Below are 26,278 nucleotides of genomic sequence, written 5' to 3' on the forward strand. Positions count from 1 at the left end.
AGATGAATTTGTTCTGACACAGTTTAACTCTGAGTTCTTGTCATATTTTATTACCATTTTCTAAACAATAGCGAATAAACTGTGATAATGTGAGAAATGTTGAAGGTGTCTGAATAAATTTTGGTTTGACTGTATCTATTTGATAAATGAAGTTAATCAACTAACAATATACATACGCTTTTGGTTTCTGTACCCAATATTTAAAAAATTTACAAATGCAATGAAATATTGGTATCGGTACTCTGTATCGGCAAGTAGCAAAAATAAAAGTATCGGTATCAGGCGAGTACTGGAAAAAGTGGTATCGGTGCATCCCTAGTTTTTTTTATGTCTATATAGGTTTTATTTTAGTAAAGGTTAAACTAAATGAAAGTTAAAATTTTTTCCTTGGCAAATAGCCAATATTACTCTTTTTTTTTCAAAATTTTATTTCAGAGAATGTTTTTATTTCATGTAACAAAAATGTTTGCTAAAATGTAGGGGTGACCCTGAATAGTCGAAGATTTGATGCTTCGATAGGAGGAGCCTATAATTTATCTCGTATACGATGCATTTGGTTGAGTTGCGCTGCAGTAAAGGCAAGTGCTTCATTGTAGTACTACGGTGATTATGAGCAGGACAAACAACAATGCAGAATAGTAATAACTATGACTGGGACTATCATATACATAACATTATAATGAGAACACTATTATACTAAAACGCTGTGAATTTTTAGAGTTTAGTTGCCGTGTTTCTGCACGTTGTTGCGAGAAGAACGCGTCCACAAAAGGAGTTCATTCAGAGCTGCGCAGACACGTTCATATGCATTTGGGGTATTTTGTGCAGATAGCCTATAAGTCGTAATATTAACGTTATGTTTTATAAATAACAAAGCGTATTCTATATGAGATAAATGATTAGTTAAATCCCATTGATTAAAAACCTGCTATCAGATGCTTCATTCTACTGGTCATCAACAAAAATGCAAAACATTAATAACTACTGTCCTATACATAACGTTATAATGAGAGCACTATTGTAAAAAATGTTGTGAATGTCGCTGACGTTTAATGTTAACTATCTTTTAATCAAAACATAAAACATTATTTTTGTATCTGCGAGGCGTCCGTTACACATTTTCCCTGTATGATAACGTCGGGAGGCTAATTATGTCTTGGTAATGTATTTTGCCCCCGCCCACAAACATATGATTCGACTATCAGTCGACTATCGGCTTGATTCGAAAATTCCGATTCGAGTATGTAAATCCTTAGTCGGGGACACCCCTACTAAAATGTGTTGTTTATGGTTTTAGTGGAATAACCCTGGTGTGTTGCTGTATTTACTGCGAATCGAGCCACTCTGAGAATCATTTTGAGCTGCTCACGTGTAAATGAACACAGTGCTGCATTTCACTGTGAAATGTGAAGTGTATATATTTATTTTATATATTTATTTAATTAAATCACTGGATTATCATACTAAATGTATCACACTTTCAGCCCAAGACATTTCTTCAGTTTTACCATATGATGCCTGGCTAGTGTTTTAGGGATTGTCTGCAAGCAGATGTAGGTAGGGTGCTTTGCTCGCTGCTATGAGCGTGGCAGGCGCGTGTTCTGCAGTTTGCATGTGCGTCTGGCACAGCGGCAGCCATGCTGTCAGGCAGCTGTGTGGGCACCTGTGCTGAAGGAACCTGGCCCTCCTGACAGCCACAGAGGGAGAAAAAGAATCAGAGGCGGATGGATGGCCCCATGACTTTGGGCAAGTAACTGCATCTTGTGGGAGATATATACTTGGTGGAGAGCCTGGAGCTGCAGCCTATATGTGTAAATAGCCAGGCTTTTTTTAAACACCCTTGTCACTGGCACGACTGTTTGATGTGACACTGCCTGCACCGGGGCGCCGATGTTCAGCCCAGAAGAGATGATCGGAGAGAGAGAGAAAGGAAAAGAGGCAAGGAGAGAAAGCAGCAGGGAGCGCTCGCCTTCCTTCAGGCCCTTTTGCATGCGAGAACACTGGCTGTGAATAACAAAAAAGATTGTCATTTGCTCTTGATAGATCACTCAGGCATCCTCGCTCGGGCAGAAGTTGCACTTAGCGAGGAAATGAGCACCAGGAGAGAAGTGAGAAGAAGGTTATGATCCACTGTGGCGACAAGGACACGAGACTAGCGCCCAAAGCTCGGAGATGTCAGCTTGACTGGAGCTCCACCATTCAGAAGATACATCCTGCATTTTTGACTAGACAGCCATCTACAGGCCATGCAAGCTGATGCAGGTCACCAACGCCACATTGGGCTTTTTGTGTGCATTTGTTCTGGGTTGTTTCCCCCTCCTTTTTTGCCTACTCTCTTTGAACCCCCTGCCTCTAATGCAAGGTCACAACCTGGCAGTGAAGACCCTGTGTAGTTGGACATGCCTTGGGATAAAAGGCCCCACTAAAGCTCTGTAAAGAATAAGAGTACAGTTTGATGTAGGTCTTTCATGTGGCCACTGCTCTTTGTTCTGGAGAAAATCTCTGTTCTCTTTTGTATTTCCTCAGCGCTGAGATTTTATGGCCTCACATCTCTGTTTTAAAAAGCATATTCTGCAGCTAGTGGTATCAAATAAAAGCCGCATTTGGTTTGAGAGCTTACAGTCATGTGATCTTGTATCCTCCCATGACCCACATGTTCAGACGGCATCCTGTAACCTGTAGCTTTTAATAGCTCTCTTGATCTTCAGACATTCCACCTCCCAAACTTATCTGATATTTAGGCTCATTATGTCCTTGTAACCCTTGTGTCTGTCTGGGGTTTGTCGGCCATCAGGTCATAATCCTGCCACCAGGGGGCAGTGCACTGGGTCAGTATGTGTGTGGGTCAGTGTTTAGTTGTACTATACAAAATTGATTTTAAATCTCAAAAATATCCAAAAACGTACAGAGGATTGTATTTGAAAAATAATTTTCGCTATAAAATTTAAGTATTAAAATTTCACAACTCTTTAATTCAACTACAATACCACAGCAAAAACTAATACATGCACACATTTATTTTATTTAAAAAAAGACATATTAACAAATTGCACAGTGTCATGTAGCAAGTATTTCACGAATAATAACCCAGGTATTAATAATTAGGAAGTTATTATTATTTGTTACATCAGCTCTGTGACCTTAATACCTCACAGATACATGTCCTTTGATATTTTGCTATCATTACCTTTTATTTTTAGTATCAACTTTTAACAAAACTAGTTTGCAGTCATTTAAATTAACTTGATTACACAAAAACAATAGAAGTCTATACCATGTCCTCACTTATATAGGTAGGTAAACGTGTGTGTGTGTGTGTGTGTGTGTGAGTGTGTGTGTGTGTGTGTGTGTGTATGCAAGTGACTGTGTGTCTGAAAGGATATGAGCTCATCAGATAAGTGATTAGATAGATGTTCCTGGTTTGAGTCTGATGCTGAACAGAGACATGTCCACCTCTTTATCAGTTTAGGATGAGGGAACGAGTCTCTTTATCTGTTTAGGCTGCTGATATTTACCTCAGACTTCAGAGCCCTAAATCCTGAAGCCTACAAAAGAGCAGAGACCTGCGCCTTTCATTTATAGTTAGACTACAAGAAAACCGCATAGAAATATCTGTTAATTTAGACCCACATTCAGACTTGCAGGTTTACAGAAATACGTTTTATTTGTATTTTGCGTGAATGTACATCCTCACAGCTGTGGCCACTTTAAGAGCGTGCTCAGTCAACAGTCAAGAGCTGATTATCTTAAGATGTGATGTGTGTAAAGTAGAGCTAATCTAAGCCACACTGGCATGGTTTACCTGGCTGGAGCACAGCCTGCACGTGAGCCCCAGACGTGCCCGTTGTAGGTCAGCAGACAGCAGATGTCACAAATAGAGAAGGTGTCACTGTGGGCTGTGGGTGTAGGTGCAAGACAGGTAAGTGGGTGAAGCTGCTTTTGTATTGCTTGATGTCAGGTACTCAGTAATTGGATGAAGACTTGTTGCTCGACTCGTGCGTTGGCCCAGACATGTACGAAGGCTTCAAAACCTGAAGCTCTCTCCTGGATCCTGATGAAAGGGCCCCGGTGGATTTATCATGTCTGGAGGAGATGCTCTCTAAATACCGGTGTTATTTTAATATAATGTTCGTGTTGTCTTTTTTGTGTGTTTTGTCTAGGCGCTGTCCTCAGGCAGGGAAACATTAATCATTACAAGCACATAACAGAATGCTCATAAGCCCACGAGACCCGTGGAGAGAGATTTTCCTCCTAATGTGTTGTGATGAATGGCCTTATAGAAACATGAAGATGTTAAATTAGCTTGTATGGGCAAAGATGAGCGTTCTGCATTTTTCTAATTTGCAGGCGTGGGATGTGTGTGGGGATGTTGATGTGGAAGTGTCTAGTTTTCAGATTGATTAGTGGGACAGACTGTCTGCAGCACCTATTACATTTAAACTCCATAATCCACACAATCAGTACAGGTGAATCCCAGACCTCCTGCGTCTGTGGTGTGATGAAGAACTGGGTTGGCTTAACACTGTCTTAACAGGTGCGTCTCGTCTGTGAAGTGCATTAAGTTTCCAGCATTAAGTTTGGTGCCTTGACTAAAAGCAGAATACAGCACAAAGTGACACAATGCAGAAGCCTGCTTCAGTGTTTTGCATCAGTGTTTTTGTATTGTTTAAGTAATATAGGACTATATACTGTTTGTGTGTGTGTGTGTGTGTGTGTGTGTGTGTGTGTGTGTGTGTGTGTGTGTGTGTGTAACTTTAAAAAATATATGTAAGTTAATGCATTGAAAAATCTAGATAATTGAAATTTAAAATAAATACAATAAAATGCACTTCCATTCAAACATTGGAATTTGAAAGAAATTAATACTTTTATTCATCAAACATGCATTAAGTTGGTCAAAAATGGCCATAAAGACATTTATAATGTTACTAAAGATTTCTATTTCAAATAAATTATTTTCTGCTGAACTTTCCATTCATCAGTCCTGAAAAAATATCATGATCTCCACAAAAAAAAAAAAAAAAAAGTAATTAAATTGGTAAATATTTTTGATTATAATAAGCATAAAATCAGCATATTAGAATGATTTCTGGAGGATCATGTGGCACTGAAGACTTTAGTAATGGCTGCTGGAAAATACATTTTAACTCATTATTACAGTAGTAAATAGATCTTTTAAATTGTTTTAAATTTCTTGTTTAAAAAAAGAAAAAAATTATCTAAAAATAAGTCTGACCATCTTACACAGTTTTGCATATATATAATATATATACATATACAATATATGCAAAAGACAAAATGCTTGATCGATCAAATGTCACTGTGGGTGGAGCTATCCAGAACAGCGCATCTGAAATAAGCGATGGAAAAATGTCTCGTTGTGCTTCTAGCAGGCAAAAAGTCGCTTTATCATGTTGTATCTACCTAGTAACTAAATGTAACCAACGGTGTCTGGTGTAAGTTTATGTCCAATGAATCTCATCAGTGATTAGTTATTCACAGTGGTGATCAAAATGAAGTTATATGTGGCATCTGTGTGGAAATCTTGCGAGGACAAAGCAAACATCCGTTGCGAACGCTTTGGACATATGTCCGTGATTTCAGTTCTGTCCCTTTTCATTTGTCTCTTTCATTATTTTTTCCGTGTTCTTTTCCTCCCAGCAGTGCATTCTTTATCTGGATTTGTTTTATGGAGCCTTCAAGCATTCCTCCATCACGGCCGTCTCTCTCCTAAAGAGTGGACTTGAAACAGCTCCAGGTTTAAAGTGGTACCAGCCTGTCGATCTCAACCACCTTGGACTCATTTGAAAGAGTCTCACTCGGAGAAGAAAAGAGAATAAATAATAATAGAATTAGAGGGGAAAGCATAATAAAGTATCGTTTTCTGGGAAGGCTTTCATCTTTCCATAACAATAATGTTGTGGATGGGACGGTGTTTGGACTGGGAAGCCTGCAGTGACAGACATGAAAGGGCCCGGAGTGGAGCGGCCTAGAGTGGGCTTTAAAGAGACCGATGGTGCTACAGGTCAGTGTGTTCACAGCACGTGGACGACCTCGGCTTCCCCATCTATTTTTGCACCCCTGTCCATTCATTCTCAATGACTGTGTCCAGCCTTTTTCTTTTGCCTCTCTTCCACTTCCACCCTACCATTTCCCTTCATTTTCCCTTCTTTCCCCTCATTCTCTTCTCCCACCCCAAGTGCGCCTGTTATTTGGGTTGTGTACCCTACCGCCCCCCTTGGTCTATGGGCAAGAGGCCCAGGAAGGGGAGCAGCGGTTACAATGAGAGTGAGAGAAGGGGACGTGTGAGGAAGTGGAGCGTCATTGCTCTCGGTGCTTGACGTCAGGCTCGGCCCCTCTGCAGCTGCTGGATGTGTTCAACAGCTCTCTGTGTTTGCTGTCACGCCACTGTGGGGGACTATTAAAACAACAGCCACAGGTCACAACATTCGGCGCAAGACTTGGTTAAGGGCGAACAAGTGCATAGCATGAGAAATGCATAGTCTAATCGCAATAGTAGCAGTGTTAGAAATGGTTCTTATTGTGTATCACCACTGATTATTATTATATTTTCATATAATTAAAGAATATATTAATACATTTATACATACAGTAGAGTTCCAACGGTTTGGGGTCAGTAAGGTTTAAAGGTTTTTTTTTTTTTTTTTTTTTTTTTAAAAGGCTCCTTTAAACACCAATACTGAATTTATTTAATTAAAAATACAGTAAAAAAAATATTTTGTTTAAATACTTAGCAAGCTGAATTTTCAGCATCATTACTCCAGTCTTCAGTCTCACATGATCCTTCAGAAATCATTCTAATATACTGATATGCTGCTCAAGAAACATTATTATTATTATCAATGTTTAAAACAGTTATGCTGCTTAGTATTTTTGTGGAAACTGTGAAATTAATTTTTCAGGATTATTTGATTACTAGAAATTTTAAAAAGAAACAGCGTTTACTAGCACTTTCATTATATTATTTTATAATACTTCATTATATATTATTATATATAATATTATAAAAATATATTAGTAGTAGTAGTAGGAAAATATATTACGATTACGTATATTTAATATACTACTGTATTACTGTTATAGTTATCTCTAACTTTTTTTTTCATTTACAAGATTATTGACGCAGTTAGGAAATCCTCTCCATACCCTCAGTCCAACCCCTCAATAAATCACTATCATATAATAATCACTAAAAAGATTAATCAACTGCGGATTTAGACCAGTGTGTGTTTGTGTTTTTGTGTTTGCATGCCCTTCTAAACTATATCAGTGAATGTTTCATTTCATTTTCTGTTTGCTTGTGAAAGAACAGACAAGAATAGCCTTCCTGATAACGTTCGGGGTTCAGACACACTCTCTCTGTTTAAATCTAGATTAAAGACAGATCTCTTTAGCCAAGCATTCAAATAATACATCTCATAATCTTGTACTGCAGTTATATCTGATCAAATGCACACTATTATTCTTTAGCTTGGGTTAAACAAATCAATTTTGCTTAGTTGGAACAGCAGCTATGCTAATTTTTCTCTATTACCTTCTGTTTCTGCCACGGGTTGGCATCGCGTGGTAACTAGGAATTACACAAGCTTCAGTCTGGATCCAATCCTTACAAAGACCTGAGATGACCGAACACCTGAGAAGAGATGATGCCAACCCCCCAGAGGACCTCAGATGATGCCAACCCTCAGACAATATACAAAACTACCAAATTTTGCTATAATGGACATCAACTTGAGATACATTTACATTTACATTTACATTTAGTAATTTTGCAGACGCTTTTATCCAAAGCGACTTACAATTGGGGGATACATAAAGCGATTCTTCTTAAAGAGGCATGGAAACTGTGATGCATTTTATTTTTCAGGATTCACAGATGAAGAGAAAGTTCAGAAGAACAGCATTTATTTGAAATAGAAATTTCTTGTTACATTGTAAATACTGTCACTTTTGATCAGTTTAATGTGTCCTTGATTAATTAATTAATTTCTTAATTTCGAGTGTAAAAATTTATTGAAAATTACTTTCTTGAATTTACATTTTTTAATTATTTAAAAAAAAGAAACGAATTATACAATCAATCCTGTAACATTTGGATTGTAAATAACCTAATAACAATCCACAACGCCCTAGCAACCACCTGATGAAGTTGTGCATAGCAACATGCTCTGAGCACCTTAGCAACCGCATCTCAGCCGAGATGATACAACCCCTCAGACAACATACAAAACTAGCAAACTTTGCTATAATGGACATCAACTTGAGATAGTCACCACTGATAAGCTATTACTAAATATAATGTAGAATCTTTAATTTTCTGTAAAGCTGCTTTGCAACGATTTGCATCGTGAAAAGCGCTATGCAAATAAACTTGAAGAATCAACAGGTAAATGAACATAACAGTCGTTTCAGTGTTTCATTCAGCCCCTTTTTTTCCACCATTCTAATTTCCTTTTCCTTTTTTTTAAAGTACAAGTCAATCCACTTACTCATTTGTTTTCCGCCCCTCCCTCGCTCTTTATCCTCCATCCATCCCCCCCTCTCTTTGCCTCAGCACTTATGAGGCTTTAGGGGAGCCTAGCGCTGGGTATTGGTCCGTCCGCCTCCTCCTCCTCCTCCTCCCATAAGCCACCTCCCCCCTCGCTGCCGGCTGAGTTGGTACGGTCCTGCTTTGCATAAGTTGTCTGTGAGTAGATCCATGTGTAAGGGGCCAGCACTGAAGGAATTAGTCCCTTGTGCAGCGGGTGGATGTATGTGTAGGGAGCGGGCTGTTGAAAAGAGATCCTCTGTATCAGACTCCACGTCTTTCCCAGTATCGCTGAGGCTTTTATCATGTATTGCGCCTACCCCGTGCCTGGAATGGGCAGCATGTATTACTACAACGGAAAATCGGTGAGTGCCTTCTCTCCCTAGAGGAAATGTGTGTAAGTAAACATGTTTTTCATGTGCGCGGTGGGCTGTCAGGTTTAATGGAGTGGTGAGCGGTGTCTGTTCAGTGTGTAGAAACTGAGTTGAGGGTCTCGTTGCTCTCGGCTTTGCTCGTGTATGTGTGTGTGTGTGTGTGTATGTGTGTGTGACTGCTGACTGTGTTTCCATTACCTCAGTCTGAGCTGGGTCAACATTTACTTTCATTTGCAGTTTACAAAGTGTGAGTTCTTAACTGCTGTAGATAGTTTAAAGCCTTTTTAAGTCACGCAAAATGTGAAGTATCTGAAATATAACTGCTTTTTGGAGGGAAAGTGACACTTCTGCAAGTCTGTCGCAGTTTTCTTGATAAAATCGCACTTGTTTGGCATAAACGTCAGGTTTTTCTGTGTATTGGTAGTTGTGTGTGACTGATGCTGGCGGTGCTTGTGGCTCACCGTGAGCTCTGAGCGGCCACTTTGCTGAGACGGGTTCACAGTAATAACAAGTGGGAGTCTGGGAATGATTAAGGAAGAGAGTCTGTCTGTTGAGGTTTGACTTTCCTGTTTGCAGATTGAGCTCAGAGCTGCAGCATCGCTGTTTCTCCATCTGTTTTTAATCAGCCAGGCATTCTTCTCTCTACAGGAATCCTGATGGGACTCCTAAACCTCTCCACCACAGGCCCTTTGATTTCTGTGTGCCTCTCATGATGCCTGTTTGCCTGTCTGCGTGTGGCTGTCCGTGTGAACGCTCGTGTGCATGTGTGCTGAACGTTTGTCAGGTGCTTGATGATTGAATTGATGGTACGGGCTTACGAGAAAGAGGAGGTGGCGACTCGAACCTGCACTTGTGCCTCACGAGTGGGTGTTTGAGTTTGCTTGGCTTTGCTTAAAGGGTTTCCGAAAAGATAGCAAAATCTGATAAAACTTCCCTTTGGGAATGACCTCATAGGTAAAAATGATTCATGTAATTAGAAAAAAGAATGATTAACTGTAAATGTGAATGTTATTTATTTAATAAGTTACTTTAATATTTACTTTTAATCTCTTTGGTTTACTTCCACCCCAAGCTACGTAAATATGACTGAAACGTCTTTTTGGGATGTAATTATTATTATTAATTATTCAGGTTTGGGTTAGTTTGTAGTGATTTAGGTATAATTAGCTATATAAAAATATCTATGCTTTGTCCTAAATTAGATGGCCAAGTAAACATGTGTGTTGGGGGGCAGAATGTTCCACCTACTTCCTTAAAGTGAGTCTCTGCTCCCCGGACAATGCAAAGCACAGAACGCTCTACTTCAGTAGAGAGGAAAAAGTTTCCAGTAGATTTCCCTGATGTCTTTCTCTCTGTGTCTGTGCAGGGCTCTGGAGATTTCTCCATCTGTTTGATGAATTTAAGAATGATCCGTTACCCATTTCATAAGAGCTTGCTTATTAAATGTATATGTTATTCACATTATTACTGCTGCTTTTAACAAGGAATCAATCATGTTTGCACAACTTTCTAAAATTTCCAATCTCCAAGCTCCCGATTGTTTCTGGGGACAAAACATGACCCCAGCTTGTGTTTTCACTTCTTTTGAGGTCATCTGACAGAGTCCAGAGTTAGCTTTCCTCGTAGGCCATTATGACAGATCTCTTTGTTCCTGCACCACAAAGCTCACTTTGATCTTTTTATATTAAGTATTTCCAGCCTTGTAATGCAGGCTGGGAGGAAAGAGAAAATGAGGAGCATGTGGCTCACTTGGGTCAGAGTTGAGCTTTATGATCCAAAGCAGTGGGTAAATGCCCAATAAACCCTTCCTTGTGTTGGTTTACTTATATTTTGGCACACAGATATTATTTATTTATTAAATGTCAGATGCTCTGAGCATCAACAAAGATAAAAGTCACATTGATTTGTTTGAATGTCAGGCTGGTACCAATAGTTTTATGGCCGGGCCCAGGAGGGAAAGCAGCCTCCCCGGCTTTGATTGGGTCAGTTTATGACGTGTGAAGTATTTTAATTCCTCTCTGCTGTTCTCGCTTTAATTCACGTATTTGTTAGTGTTTGTATAAGGTGGTCGCTTTTCCTTTAAGATTTACAGGGCTAATGTGGTGTTCCGCTGGAAAATAGTGTGCGATGCTCTTTTTTTTTATTTTTCTCAGATACATACTGAGCCTTTTTGAAGGTTTTGTTCTGGTAGAAACTTTGCATAATGAGTCAGTGTTGCTCGTCTGTAGTTGTTCAAAGCAAACGTGCGTGTTGTTTTTCTGCTCTCGAAAGGCTTCCACCTGTATCTGTAAGGAACAAAATGCTTTTAACTTTCAAACTTTTACCGTCTGCTCTTTGTAGACAGACTTGGCTTTAAAAGTCAAAACGTGTCCCTTCAGGACAGAGCTGCTGTGTTCAATAGGGGCTCATTGTGTGCGTGTAGCGTGCCTTTTCGCCTTGATAAGTGTGTTAGATGGGAGTTGAAAAGGAAGGGCCTTGGGCCGCGATCCGACTCCAAACAAGTGACATGCAGAGGCAGGATATTTTCTTGTCACTCGCGGTCCCTCTGCTCTGAGCCCGTCCTTGTGGGTTTGTGTGTTGTTCGGCCTTTTTTTCTCCCTCCATAATCATTTCTCTCTCTCTATTCCCTGCCTCTTTCACTGTTGTCATTGGGCTTATCCATATGTTGACAGTTTAGTGGTTTTTCCCTGTGTTGTTGTGATGGATGTGGTTTTCAGATCAAAGGAAGGTGTGACAGGCGAGAAAAAAAAGAAAAAGAAAAAGTAACTTCACTCATCAGCGTGAGCCTTCGTCTCCATTGACTCACACAGGAACTGAAAAAAAAAAATGCTATTAATATTGCTTTTTGCCCGTGACTATATTTTAATAACAGCTTGAGATGAATTTAGTCTTTTTGGAAACCAAATACAGGGTTGCTGGGGTTATGAAAATATCAAGGTATTTTAAAATGATCATTTCTAGGCCTGGAAAAATTAGTGGAAATTAATTCTTTAAAAAATAACAATAAAAGTCATGTAAAGGATATTAAAATATTTATGTAGCTATAAATTTCTCTTTGTGATTGCAATCTCTAGAAATTAAAATTCTTATCACAAATGACTGGAAAAGTCTTAGAAATGTGTTGGTCAAAACATACGGGAGCTCTAAATATACACCATTTATTTGCGAAGTTTATTTCCACATTTAACATTTTAAAGAAGTACAATAAGGGGAAAAAAAAAAACGTTTAAACGTGAGGCTTGTGAATAACTGACAGCTTCCTAATTAAAGCCCTGGTCAAAGGAAGCGTTTCCTTTGCTCTTTCTCTCGCGCTTTCTTTCATTCTCCATCCTGGTGATGGAGCGGGGCGCCGGTGTTTAGGAAGGTTTATTAACGGGTCGACTGGTTAGCTCAGGGTAAAGCGGACAATTAGCATTATCCGCTGCCATATGCTGCCCATTGAGCCATGAGGCGGAGACAAAGGCCCCTCTCCCACGCCGCCCTAACCAGAGATCACCAGGGGACTTCCAGCGCTGGGGTCACATGTGTGCGCCTGCACACCCACGGGAGCCCGCCGCAGCTTATGAACACACTCACTGCCAATCACATGGGCACGTACTGCCGCCTCAGCAAGGTGCCCGGCCGCACACAGCTGGCTAAGCTGACTGAAAGGCTTTAGATGTTGATCGTAATGCAGAGTGTGTCATGACATGCTGCAGCCGTGTGTTTGCGTGGGTGATGAAGGGGATCTGCGTACATCTGAAATATTAATGGGGGGGGGGGTCTGACGATGGAAATTAAATGCAATTAATATTTGATTATAATTACTACAATACTTGCCAGTGTATTGTATATTCATTTCTTATTAATGATAAAGTTAGGCTATTGTTGCAATTTTTTTAAATTAAATGTATTTTATTTTACAATTCTGTTTTGCTCAGTATTTCACTACAGTGTGATTAATTATGAATTTATACTAAATAATAAATGAATGAATAATTAAAAATAAATAAAATGCATTTCAGATTTTATGTAATTTAGTAAAGAATTGTATTTATGTCTTGGCACACAGTTATTATTTTATTAAATGTCAGATACTGATCATTAGCAAAGATAAGTCACACTGATTTGTCTGATTTGATTTGGTGTAAATAATTGACTTTTAATTATTTAAAAGTAAATTATTAAAAAGAAATGAAAAGTATTTTTAAAAAGTAATTAATTTATTAAATTTAATTAAATTTTAATTAATTAAAAAGTAATTAAAATGAATTTAGACAAATTTAGGATAATGTTCAAATAATGTAATTTAGTAAAGAATTGTAACAGTTATTTTCAGGGCAGGTTTTTATTCTGTCTAACTTTCAATGCCCTTTTATACACTTGATGGTTTGCCTTGTATCAGACGTCTAGTGTTTCTCAGAGAGCGGTGACATATCATGTGGTTTGATTTTATTTAAAGAATAAAAGTTGCTGTGATGTTGAGCAGAGGGAGAGGTTGTGTTTAACTTAAAGTAACTTGAAACACATTGGGCTGCACATCAGCTCTGCGTTACAGGGATTGGTTCTTACAGACATGACGGGGCAGTCAGGTTCTTGCTGGGTGGAATTTAAACTGCAGGTGACACGGACACCTAAAAGTGAGGGCCCCGAGCGAGTCTGTCTTGCTTAACGACAGATAATGTGCGAGACTTTCTTTAACATGTTTACCTAGCGTTCTCTTTCGTGCCATACATGCTAGTGTTTTCTCTCTCGCTCCGAGAGGTTTTGTCCCATCTGGAGCAGATGAACTGAGAGAGCCACATTACTGAGCTGTAGCCTCATGCCTTTGATCCTCCTCTACAGGAATGGGCACTTCTGCAGCTGTAACCACTGCTCCGCTGGCCCGAGCCGATCCAACCCCACAGCTCCTAAAATACTCGTGCATAAACACAAACACATATGCACCCTAACGCTCTCGCCCTCGCATATTAATCCATTTGTTTTGATGCTTTTGTTCGGCGGGCATGCATGTCGTCGTCATAATATTACAATTAAGCGCTGAAGCGCACATTACGCTGCAGATAATCCTCCCTTTTTTTATAAGACTTCTAAATTAGCCATCTGTTACATCAAAGAATTTGTAAATTGGCCATATGCTTTGCATTGCATTGTTTGTGTTCTATTATGCAGTCAGGTTTCATGGTATGTGTGAATTAGACCGAGGTTATGAGGATATGCTTAATGACATGAGCGTGTCTGTACGATGGTCGCTCTGTTTTATAGAAATTACAAAAACAGCAGCCTACATTCCCTCACACCTGTCTGTAAGCAGTTGTTCTTAGTCATAATGTCTCATTTTGTTTTTCTTTTCGCAGGTGTATGCACCAACTCCCACCTCAGATGACTTCAACAGAGACTCTCCATCTTACCCGTCCCCCAAACCCCCCAGCAGTATGTTTGCAAGCACTTTCTTCGGTCAGTCATCATCATTTTATTTGTCATTTGTTGTTATTATACTGTTTACTTAGTTTTGACTTTGTAAAGGAAGCCTTTTTTGTTTTTAAGGTCAGCAACATTTTATACAAATATGCAAGTGCAGACAAGAATGCTTGGCCACGGCATTGCAAACACACGGTTTTGTTGTACTGAACATGCATATCGCATACGTTCTTCGATTATAAACCCAGTACTAATGGGGTTAATTGATATATCTTAAGATATGTTTGCTGTTAAACTAGTTGTGTTATCATTGAGGTGTATATTGATTTGAACTTGCTAAAAAAAACTGTTGCACCACAATCCGTTTGAAATCGCATACTGAATCAGAGTAGGTACTAAATTTGACGAGGAACAAACTTTGTGATCATTACAAAGGACATTCTATATATAGTATGAATGAAATCTGGGTGTACAACATTTGCCATGCTGACTTCGTCATATTACCGATGGTGTCAGTTGCATCACTTCACTGCCATTCACAACTCCCGTGGCTTCATGGGATAATAAAGTGTTCATTTCAGAATTTTGGCAGAAAAACTAGGTCATCCAAATACTTTTGCGCCAATTGTTTCATGCATACTATGAATTCAGACATGCTACTCTCACATACAGTTTTTCCCCTATTATATAGTAGGAATGTATGTTTGTTCAGACGCAGGGGTCTGTAAAAAGAGAAAACTACTAGGTGATATGCACAATATAGCATTGCAATGTGGTCTGCCATATTTCATAACACATGAAATTGAGCTTTCATAGCTAGATGCATTTGCATTCATGTACTTGCGTAGTGTATTCAGGCCAAACACTAAATTAACCGCTATAAAAAAATTAAACGTTGAATATTTTCTAGCATGTTATGCATCCTAGAAATTGTGGACTTGCTTAATTAACAGGTCTCACACGTATGATTCATCATGCTAATTTCATTTTTTTGGCAGCACACAATTCTAAAGCTGAATCTTCTTCCAATCCACTTTAGTTATATAAACATTTTCAGACCCTGAATATACGGTTTCTGGTATGTTCCTTCTCCTAGCGCACACTTTGAACCTTTTTTTTTCTTTTTACACAATTGGGAAGCCTTCTCTTTACGTTTCACTCACTGCCTATCACGCTACCGACTTCACAGACGTAGATAGTAAACCAACCATGCGTTTTCCAACTTTGCCAATCTGGACTGATAAAAATTATATGGCCATTTCAAGCCGTGTGTTTCGGGCTGTGAGGAATTTCTCCTTGAAAAGTTGAGGCGGAAGCAAGTGAACTGCGGCTGGCTGAATGTTATCTCAGCTGCGCTCAGCGCTTGGCTCTGACTCAAGTGTAAAAGCAGACTTTTGTAAAAGAGAGACTGGTCTATTTGACATCCTCTATCCAGAATAAGGAGTGTGGGGGTCAAAGTATAAAAAGTAACTGAATGAAGATATTTCTCATGTTTTTAATGTTCAAGTTTACTCCCTTGTCACTTCATCAGATGGGACCCACAATTCCTCTGACCAGTGGAACTCGTCCAGTGGGATCAGCCATCCAGGCTATGGGGCAATGCTGGGAGGATCTTCATCTCACATGCCACAGTCTGGAAACTACAGCAACCTGCACTCACACGACCGCCTGGTGAGAATCAGTGGAAACAGATCAAATACAGACCTTGTAGTATAACCATATATAAAACTAAAGAAAGTTCCTCTTCCTTTTGTCCCTGTCACAGAACTACCCGCCACACCCAGTGTCGCCCACAGACATCAACGCTAGCCTGCCACCCATGTCCAGCTTCCACCGCGGCAGTGCCAGCACCTCACCCTTCGTCACCGCATCTCACACCCCACCAGTCAACACCGCAGAGGGAGTTATGGGTACGTTGTCTGCGCACACCATATTTGTAGTGTTGTTCTTGATTTTTTAGTCATGCTTAGACCCACACATAATCTGTGCGTCTGCAAAACATCATAGAGTTATTATAGAGAGTTAATTTGGCATACTCTATATATACACTACTGGTTTGGGGTCAGTAAGTTAATAATACTTTTAATAAGCAAGGATGAATTAAATTGATCAAAAGTGACAGTAAAGACATTCCCAGTGTTACAAAAGATTATATTTAAAATAAATGCTGTTCTTTTAAACTTTCTATTTATCAGAGAATTCTGAAAAAATGTATACAAACATATTAAGCAGCACAGCTTTGATAGTAATAAGAAATGTTTGTTGAGCACCGAATCAGCATATTAGTATGATTCTGAGGGATCATGTGACAGTGAAGACTGGAGTAATGACTGCTAAAAATTCAGCTTTGCCATCACAGAAATAAATTATATTTGAGTATTAAAAATTGTATTAATATTTCACAGTAGTACTGTTATTACTGTATTCTTGATCAAATAAATGCAGCCTTGGTGAGTGTAAGAGACTTCTTTCAAAAACATTAAAACATTTTTTTTTTAAAGAATAAAAAATAAATGTTTAATTTTGATTTGCCATATACAAAATAATGTATATAATTTTTCTTCACGCAAATATCACATCATTTTTTAAATATCCCAAAACATTGTTGAAGGGTTGAAGGTTATTTATCACTTATTTATTTCAGCACTTTTTGTAGTTCGACACACCTAGCACCAGCTGCAACTGGCCAATGAAAAATACATGACATTAATATCTCTGTCAGCTCTGTTCCAATGTGAATGCTGTATCTCTGTGTGGTCTTTGTGTAGCTGCTGCCAACCGAGGGAACGCCACTGGAAGCTCTCAGACTGGAGACGCGCTGGGAAAAGCCCTGGCTTCGGTGAGATCCTTCCCCATTCAACCAGATCTCTTAATCCATACACTAACCATTTCAGAGAACAGGGATTGGCTTCCATCTTTATACATCCCTCCATCTTTTGCAGATCGTGCAATGGATAAAAGACATTGTTATTATTTATTTATTTATTAACTACTGAGCGCTGTACGGTTTCAGGCATCGTAAACATGTCCCATGTTGTCCAACTTGCTTTCGGGATCTTCGTGTTGTAGACGCGGGTGAGATTACCCGACATAATGGCGCAGTTAATTCTTTAAAGGACAGGACAGGTGCTCTTAGGCTGGGCATTAGTAGCAGTGTAGAAGGTTAAGAGATTGAATAAGGTCAGGGGATCTGTTTGTGGATGTTGCTGGACCTAAGCCCGGATAATTGTGCTCTTAATCTCGCAGTATACAAGAAAAGGAGCTGTACATAAAAGCCTGTGGATTATATGTTGGTTTGAATAATGAGTGCTGGCGTTCCTGCGAGTTCCTAATGTGTCCCTGAAACTGGAGCTTACAATAACCTTTAAAACTTGCCGAGCTTAACTTAAAGACTTATTTAGCTCCAAAAAATCCTGCAGACTTGCTTATCCTACAGTAAGTCACAACAAGCCTTTTTTAAAGTAGGAACACATCTGGACTGATTCAGCACTGTTTCGGACGGGAGCCGTACAGCCGAGGACAAGGACAAGCTTTTTCTAACCTTTTGATGTCGGAACGGTCGTAGCGCCCTCCTTTTCTGAGAAATTAGACGCCTAATCGCTGCTCTTTGATTGGGGAAAAGAAAGAAGAGAAGAAAAAATGTAATAAGATACTCTGGGTGAGGCCTGCCGGGCCATGAGAGCACACTTTGGTCCACAAACAAACACAAGACAGTGTGGCTGAAAGATAATCACAAATTAAGTCTTTTTGTATTTGCAGACTCAATTCTATTAGCATGATAAAGCTGTGGTGAAACGGACACGGTCGGGCTGGGCTGGGGTGGGGGGAAACGTCCTAACTGCTGCGGCTCGGCTCTGCAGGCCGCCCATTGTGCCACTTTTGTTTAGGTTCCTTTTGGATGGGTTGTGCTCATTGGGCCCCCGCTGGCGGAGAGCAGCGTGACTGATGAGGGGGTGGAGATCCGTTTGTTGTTTGTAAAATGAGTGGTGTTACACTGGAAATACAGCAGAAGTCGGCCAGGACGCTCCAAATGGCCCGCTTCAACTCATTAGGTCAGGACTCATGACCATAAGAGGTCCTGAAGCACAAGGGCAAAGGGGACGGCCGCTTGCCTGGCACAGTCGTGATGGATCAGATACTGCGTTTTACTGGTGAACAATAAGGAAACATCCAGACGAAATTCACTTGAAACGAACTGTTAGAGGCTACATATAAAATTGGGATTCATTATAATTTAAGTCTGGAAAAAAATACCAAGTTTAAATTTTGCCATATTAAAAAACACAGTAGTATTATGACAAATTGTATAATAAATATTTCAGATTCAATGCTATTTTGAGGCTACTAATGAAATAAGCACATTTGTGATGTTGATCATGTGGCTCTTTGTACAGATGGTCAGATTGAAGATCAAGATGCTCTTTAAATCATCTCAATTCATGTTGAAGAACATGAACTTGAACATGAATCATGAACTTGTGGAGTTCTTGCAGCTCAAGTCTTTTTAAAATGGAAGATAGTCAAACCAAATGCTAAGATGTTATGAAATTCAAGGATTCAAGGATAATTGAATTTGTAGCTGATAATTGAATTTGTAATGAGTACATTTGCATTAAATAAATGAAAAAAAGCCTCTGATATCAGTAAATATCTGTTAATATCGCAGAGGATTTCTTTCTTTGTATCTCTCTGTATATCACTCTCACTCTATCACTGGCCCCCTCTATCTCTCCGTCTACTCTGAGAGATGAATGTACTAAAGCCCCAGGCAGGATTTGCAGAGTTGATTGAAACACAAAAGTGTGGCATTCAGGGTTTAATAAGAAGATTAATAACGATAGTATCCGCATTTTGATGTGTTTTTAAGTCAAATGGACTTCATGATCCCCTGCAAGTGATGGCCCACAACTTTAGAGCTGTTTTTCTCAAATCCTGCCAGATAATTGGGATCAAAACCTGCATGTTTCATAGTGGTTTCCATTATGGGACCGAAAACCATTTTAGCAGAAAGCAGAGCATGGCAGGGATGTTTACTTGCATTTGACATTTGGCTTAACCAAAAATTCCCTTTTCTAGTTTCAAAGACAGAATTTTCTGATTTTTTTTTCTCACGCAAACAACACCGGTAAGGTGGAAAAAGCCTGTCGGTGGTGCTGCACTATGAGGTATAGGCTGGAGGCCTTTCTTTTTCATAGCATCTGTTTGTTTATTATGGTGTGGGCAGGGCTGTGCCTGTCTCGGTCGCTGTTTATTGGGCAGGCAGGGAGAGGCTTTATTACCTCTCATCCATAACTGAAGATGAGCCAGAGACGCCCATCCACACAGCCACGGGCCAGACTCGTTCACTCTAATGAGCTCCAAAAAGAGAGATTAATGACCATGTCTTCTCTCTCTTTCTCTGCATCATCCAGCTGCTTTTCTCTATTCCATCTCCTCTCTATTATGTATTAGAAGTGACATTATGGATGCCATGTAAACAGAATTTGAGCATATTTTACAGTGGCTTCTAATGCGGCTCATCTAGTCATGTTTGTAATGTTACTGTTTTGTTTTTAACTGAAAGTGTGAAGTATTATATCAGTTATGACAGAATTCATTTCAGAATAATGTTATATTTTGATACGAACCTGGTTATAAACAAAGTAAAATAATGGTTATGTAATATATAAAACATTTGATATCACTATTGTTTTATATGTACTGTCACCATATCGCCAATCTCTAATGTGAATTATTACCACCACTGTTTGTTTAGCCTTTTTCACGCTCTCTTGCAGGGTTTCTGATCTTTTGTGCTCATGTGGTTTCACTTGTGATGTGCAACATGCAGCGGGTGTGTGGCGTGGGCCCAGGCTTTGACTTAATAACAACCACAGATGTGGCCAGGGAACGCTGGCTGGACTGCAGGTGTCACACAGCATTTAGAGTGCAGGAGGGGTTGTGTGTTTTTCTGCAGACATTATAAAGGGCGGCATAGGCTGTTAAAAGCCCATATGTATGCTGTGAGCATTTTTTTACTGCTGCTCCGCTTGTAAAATCAGCAGAATTGATGAGGCAATTTTGGCTGAGCACAGACTGAGGGATGCTAACCGCGGCCGTAAAGCCGGAGAGGGAAACGACAGGTTGCAGGTTTTAAAGGTTGCACGTGCTTCCTCACAGACTGATCTCTCTCTTTCTCTCGCTCTCATTTGCAGATTTATTCTCCTGACCACACCAGCAGTAGTTTCCCCTCAAACCCCTCCACTCCAGTGGGCTCTCCCTCTCCTCTGACGGCTCAGGCGGGCGCTGGCACAGCAGGTACAGTGGTGACGGCCAGCGGCCCCACAGGAAGGGCAGGTAGAGCACCAGTCTGCCTTTCTGACCCCACACACACATTCTCTCCACACCACACCCTCACCGGTCAGTCACACAGTGGCCCTCGGAAGTATTTGGACACAGTTAAAAATATATGAATGTGTGGATCATATAACACAATATTTGTAAGCATGTTGGTGCTTGAACATTTTTCAAAAATCCCTTCAGTTGTACTTTTTGTAATTTTTTTAAATTAATCCCAAAGCCATTTTTAGTATATATGTGAAGTCACAAGGGTGTACTATTAGAGTAAACACAGGTATGGACATGATCCAAAAAAAATTAGAAATATTTTGTCTTAATTTTTAACAATATGTGTTGGTTTTTATTTAAAACCTGAAATTGTGCTTAATAAGTGTGCATTTGCTAATTTTTAAAAAAGTAAGTGCCAGTTTGTTTTCCATTTGTCATCTAATGCATTGACATATATTTTATTGGGGCTGTGAATCATTTATGTTTATTTGAATCATGTTTAATTGCATTTAATTCAATATTTACTTAGAAAAGGTGTCAAATGAAGATAATGCAAATACATTATTGCAGATGAGTAAATCATTGAATGTGCACTGTTGGAAAGTCTGGGGTCAGTATGATTTTTTTTTTAATAAATTAATACTTTAAGTCAGAAAGAATGCATTAAATTGATCAAAAGTGACAATTAAGAAATAAATGTATAATGTTCAAAAGAAAATCTGTTTTAAATAATTGAAAAAAAAAAAAATATATATATACTTTAAAACATACATATTATATATATATATATATATATATACAGACACACACACACACACACAAAGCACAAAACTGTAAATATGATCAATTAAATGCACCCTTGGTGAACATAAGAGACTTAAAAGCTTTCAAAAACAACCTTACTGCCTCCAAACTTTTGAGCAGTAGTGCACAGCTTTAAAAAATATTACTTTATTTAATATATTAATAATTATATTAATATTATCCAGTCTACACAACAATACATTTTATAGGAGTTTGTCAGTCTGATGGGCCATTCACACAGAACACATTCTTCTATGCTGTCCGCTTTGTTTTTTAATTGTTGGTCAGTGTATACGTCGTCCATCAAAAAGGCTATATGGTTTTTTGGGGCCGCTGTAGCTCATTATTTCACACATTTAGACAGACCCTCAACACAATCCACATTTTGCATTTCATTTAGATTTCAATAACAGACAACCACAATACCACAGTAGTGTGTATATATAAGCATGTAAACATGATCCGTTACACACTATCATTCGTTAAACATTGATCTGTGATTCTGGAATAAGCTCTTGTCTAATGAACAATCACAGTGGTCTGTTTATCACCATACTAGGATTTTTGCCTACTATCAAACAATACTAGTGTCAGCTCCTTCCCTGTCTCGACCACCCGACTCACATGTCACACTGACGCGGTGTAGCCCAAACACAGCGAGCCCCGTCCTCCTCACGTAAATGAGTAAACACACTGTCCCGCAGCCGCTGAGATTGAAGATGGTGTCGGGGGAGTTATGCCCTGGTTAGCGGTGGATAGATAACCGACCACTGTGAAGATTTTATCTGCGCCTGACAAGACTGATGCACAGTCATTTTAAATGAAAAAATATTTTGAAGCACAGAGGGGTAGACAGAGATACTAAATGGCAGTTTCTCAGCGTGTTGTTTCAGTGAGAGGGCAGTTGTGTGTGTGTTCATTGATATAGTGGTGACAGCTGTGTCGGTGTCTGTCCCACTCCTTAGCTTCAGCTGTTGCCCTGTTCCTCACACAGCTGTTGCCCATGACAGACCGGCCTGCAAAGATCCTCATTTATTAGCATGACTGACTGAGAGGAAGGGAGGGAGAGGATGACTCAGCTCAGAGACAGCCTTCCTCTCCACTCAGCAGTCTGTACCTTACGATGTAACTTCCTGTCATCTTAGCGCACCTTTTTTATTATTTAAAGAATTCCTTTTTTTTAAATATATAAATGTACTAAATGTGTAAGTAAACAATGTGCTTATTTTTAAATATGTTTCTATATTTTATATATTTCAATTAATGTACACTACCATTTAAATGTTTGGGTTTGGTAAGTTTTTGTTTTTTAAGAAGTCACTTATGCTCATTTATTTGATTATATGCATTTATTTCATCAAAAATAGAGTAAAAATAGTAATATTGTGACATATTATTACAATTTAAAATGTTTTCTATGTAATATATGTAATATATTTTAAAATGTCATTTATTCCTGTGATGACAAAGCTAAATTTGCAACAGCAATTACTCCAGTCTTTAGTGTCACAATACTTCAGTCGTGTTGCTTAATACTGTTGTAGTAACTGTGATACATTTTTTCAGGAGTCTTTGATGAATAGAACGTTCAAAAGAACAACATTTATTTGAAATAGATTTTTTTAACAATTTAAAAGTCTTTACTGTCAATTAAATGCATTGTTGCTGAAAACAAATATAATTTCCTTGAAAAAATTTAATGACCCCAAACTTGTGAATAGTAGTGTATATTTAAATTGGAAAAAATAAGATATAAAATAAGACATTTATTTATATCAAAATGTATTTACTTAAAATTTATGAAAACAGTTTTGGAAAGAACAGAATTCGTTCATCAAATATTGTTTGATTAATCAAAATGTTGGTCTGCTGTTAGTATTTAGTCACATTTGGCTTTCTCTCTGCCTGCAATTTTATCACATCATTAAGTTGATTTACACTCACATGCCAGGCAGTCAACGTTCCCTTTGATATCTGAGGACTTTTATATTTTGAAGTTTGTTTGTTTTTTTATTAGATGGTTCTTAGACGTTGGTGCACATTTTTTCATGATGTTATGATTAAGCGAAGCACATCCATCTGTTTCTCTGGATTAGTTATTAAATTCAGCCATTAGACCCGCTCGTAGCCGGGTCTCTGCTGCCCATACCAGCCAATTAGACCCCAGCAGCACGTGCAGAGTGCCACACCGGCCCACGTTCATTTGTCAAGCTGGCCGCCGATGACGACGCCTTATTAAACCCTGCACTCTCTTCTCATAGCCCCAAAGTAATTTTTAATAGGCACTTAATAAGAGTCTGCTTCTGAGAGCTTTGTGGTTTCAAAGAGTGAATTCCTTCAAATTAGAGCTGCTTTCGCTTTGGGAAGGACGAATGGTTGAATGGTCGAGATGAAATTAACCAATTGTTTCTGAGAAGGACTTGCGCTATGCTAGCAGAGCTAGACGTATGACCACAGCAGGTCCGTTATGCCAACCAGCAAAATAGGAAATCTCTGGTGTCAACAAAGCACCTAGAGTCAGTGGTTGAGTCTGTGCCTGGTGGAGTGGGGTCGAAGGACGAGGAGCGCAGATCTCCCTCCTAAACTGATTAATGTAAATAAGCCGAAAAGGCTTCCTTTGGGTCATGCTACATTAAGGGTACTTGGCCTGTTTTATTGTTCTCCACAGCCTTCACACAAGACTTTTTGTAGTGGATTGTTTGCCAGTTGGAGTGAAGTAGACTTGGAAGTGAAGGGATTGAAAGCGACCCCCACCACCAGCGTTTTGATTTGTGATTAGCAGATGTGCATTCTTTTAGAGCGGTGTTGATTTATGGCCAGTCAGAGTCAGCACGTTTAGACCGAGACCAGACCAGAGTCATTTACATCCTCATTATAGTCCCTTCCAGCCTCACACACTCTGCCACAGAACAAAAACACATTCACTGAATTCTTCCAGCGACTGAATTTTGAAGGGGAAAAAAAGCGAAACATTGAGTCTGAGGGCTGAGAATGTGACCAAGCCAAATAAAATCTTATGCTGCTACTTGAGTAATGTGGCAAAACAGTGCTTTTTCTTTTCCCTGACAGCGTCTGACATGAGATTGGTCACATCAACGCTCACCGTCCAGTAGTTTGTTTGTGCGAGTTGAGATCTGAGAGAGAGTCGTGGTCTCATCCTGTTACGTCTAGAATATCGAGCTTCTCCGTTGAGCTCATGCAGTATTAGTCAAGGGAAGACGCTCAGGGTCCAAGTCATCGCCCTTATCGCGGTCCTGCATTGTTCTGCCAGGTCTTTTTAGTCATGACTTCATTAATGAGAGGAAGTAGGAGATGTCCCTCAGCACTGGTTTGTGTATGTATGCATGTAAGGGTCGTCCTCGAACTCTTCTCACATTGCAGGATATGACCCAGTCATAGGAAATTATGTGTCTGGAGACCTAGAGGAAAACAGCCCACATTGAGAATAGCTGGAATCAGTCAGGATAGGAAATGAGTTTTAGTCTTTTGTGAAAGTGTATCAGTGCATTGTACCATGTGCACTGCACACTACATAAAAGAAAAGCATTGTATTATATTATGAACAAATATTTTTAAGTATATTAAAATACTATTCATATCAAGAACAATGAATGTGTTTCTTAAATAATCTTTTGAATGAAACTGTTTTATTTATTTGTATTTATATATGTAAGTTTTTTTTTTCTACAGCAAATGTGCTTAACCAATAACTGTCTCATAAGTTTTCAATATAATATGTGACCCTGGAGCACAAAAGCAGTCTTAAATAGCACGGGTATATTTGTAGCAATAGCCAAAAATACATTGTATGGGTCAAAATTATTGATTTTTCTTTTATGCCAAAAATAATTAGGATATTAAGTAAAGATCATATTCCATGAAGATATTTTGTAAATTTCCTACTGTACATATATCAAAACGTAATTTTTGATTAGTAATATGCATTGCTACGAACTTCATTTGGACAACTTTAAAGGCGATTTTCTCAATATTTAGTTTTTTTGGACCCTCAGATTCCAGATTTTCAAATAGTTGTATCTCAGCCAAATATTTCCCTATCCTAACAAACCATACATCAATGGAAAGATTATTTATTCAGCTTATTTATTGTATAAATCTCAATTAAAAAAAAAAAAGGACCCTTATGACTGGTTTTGTGGTCCATGGTCACATATATTATTTATTTAAAATATCATTTGTTACAGTAAATGTGCTTCTTAACCAATAACTCATGAGTTTTAGTTTAAATAAAAGTATATTTTATTATATTATAAAATGCCATTTACTGTAGAAACGACAACATTGAATGTGTTTCTTAACCAATGACTCATGAGTTTTTTGAGTCTTTTAATTATATTATATTGTGTTATGTTACATTATATTATATTATATTAATATATTATATTATATTATATTATTAAATGCCATTATTTCAGTAACATTAACAATGAATGTGTTTCTTAACTCAAAGTTTTAGGACTCTTTCAAATTTATATATTATATATTTATATATTATATATAGTCGACATGTTGCACAAAAAGCACTGTTTTCCATTGCTCATTCATTTCAGATTCACCTGTTGCAATGAAGCCACCTAGTTGTAATGTGTCAGGTGACTAAAAAGCTCTTCTGCCTCTGTCCGCAGGTACAACTCAGTGGCCCCGTGCGACTGGACAAGCACCTTCCTCCCCAAACTACGAGAACTCCCTTCACTCTCTGGTAAGAGCGCTCTCCCCTCCCCCCGGCACTGAGCACTTTTTAATGGACACTGTGTCAGTAGATGACTTGCTCCTGGAGGGCAGGGGGTAGCTTTACATGGACATT

At 38.8% G+C, this 26,278-nt stretch overlaps 1 protein-coding gene across 4 annotated transcripts in view; it reads left to right on the plus strand.

The window, feature by feature from the left end:
- Positions 1-26,278, plus strand: part of LOC107702095 (transcription factor 12-like) — an 83,683-nt gene that overhangs the window by 47,344 nt on the left and 10,061 nt on the right. For 2 of the 4 annotated variants that reach the window (XM_016504312.1, XM_016504328.1), the window contains exons 6-11: positions 14,259-14,358; positions 15,854-15,993; positions 16,088-16,232; positions 17,091-17,161; positions 20,517-20,658; positions 26,100-26,173. In XM_016504312.1, coding sequence (XP_016359798.1) covers positions 14,259-14,358; positions 15,854-15,993; positions 16,088-16,232; positions 17,091-17,161; positions 20,517-20,658; positions 26,100-26,173 — 672 coding nt within the window. Of the gene's footprint in view, positions 1-8,692; positions 8,914-14,258; positions 14,359-15,853; positions 15,994-16,087; positions 16,233-17,090; positions 17,162-20,516; positions 20,659-26,099; positions 26,174-26,278 lie in introns of those variants that run through there. The other 2 variants (XM_016504337.1, XM_016504320.1) reach the window with 2 other exon arrangements.

The sequence above is a fragment of the Sinocyclocheilus anshuiensis genome, unplaced genomic scaffold (genome assembly GCF_001515605.1).
Source record: "Sinocyclocheilus anshuiensis isolate Anshui unplaced genomic scaffold, SAMN03320099.WGS_v1.1 scaffold1941, whole genome shotgun sequence".
NCBI classification, from domain to species: domain Eukaryota; kingdom Metazoa; phylum Chordata; class Actinopteri; order Cypriniformes; family Cyprinidae; genus Sinocyclocheilus; species Sinocyclocheilus anshuiensis.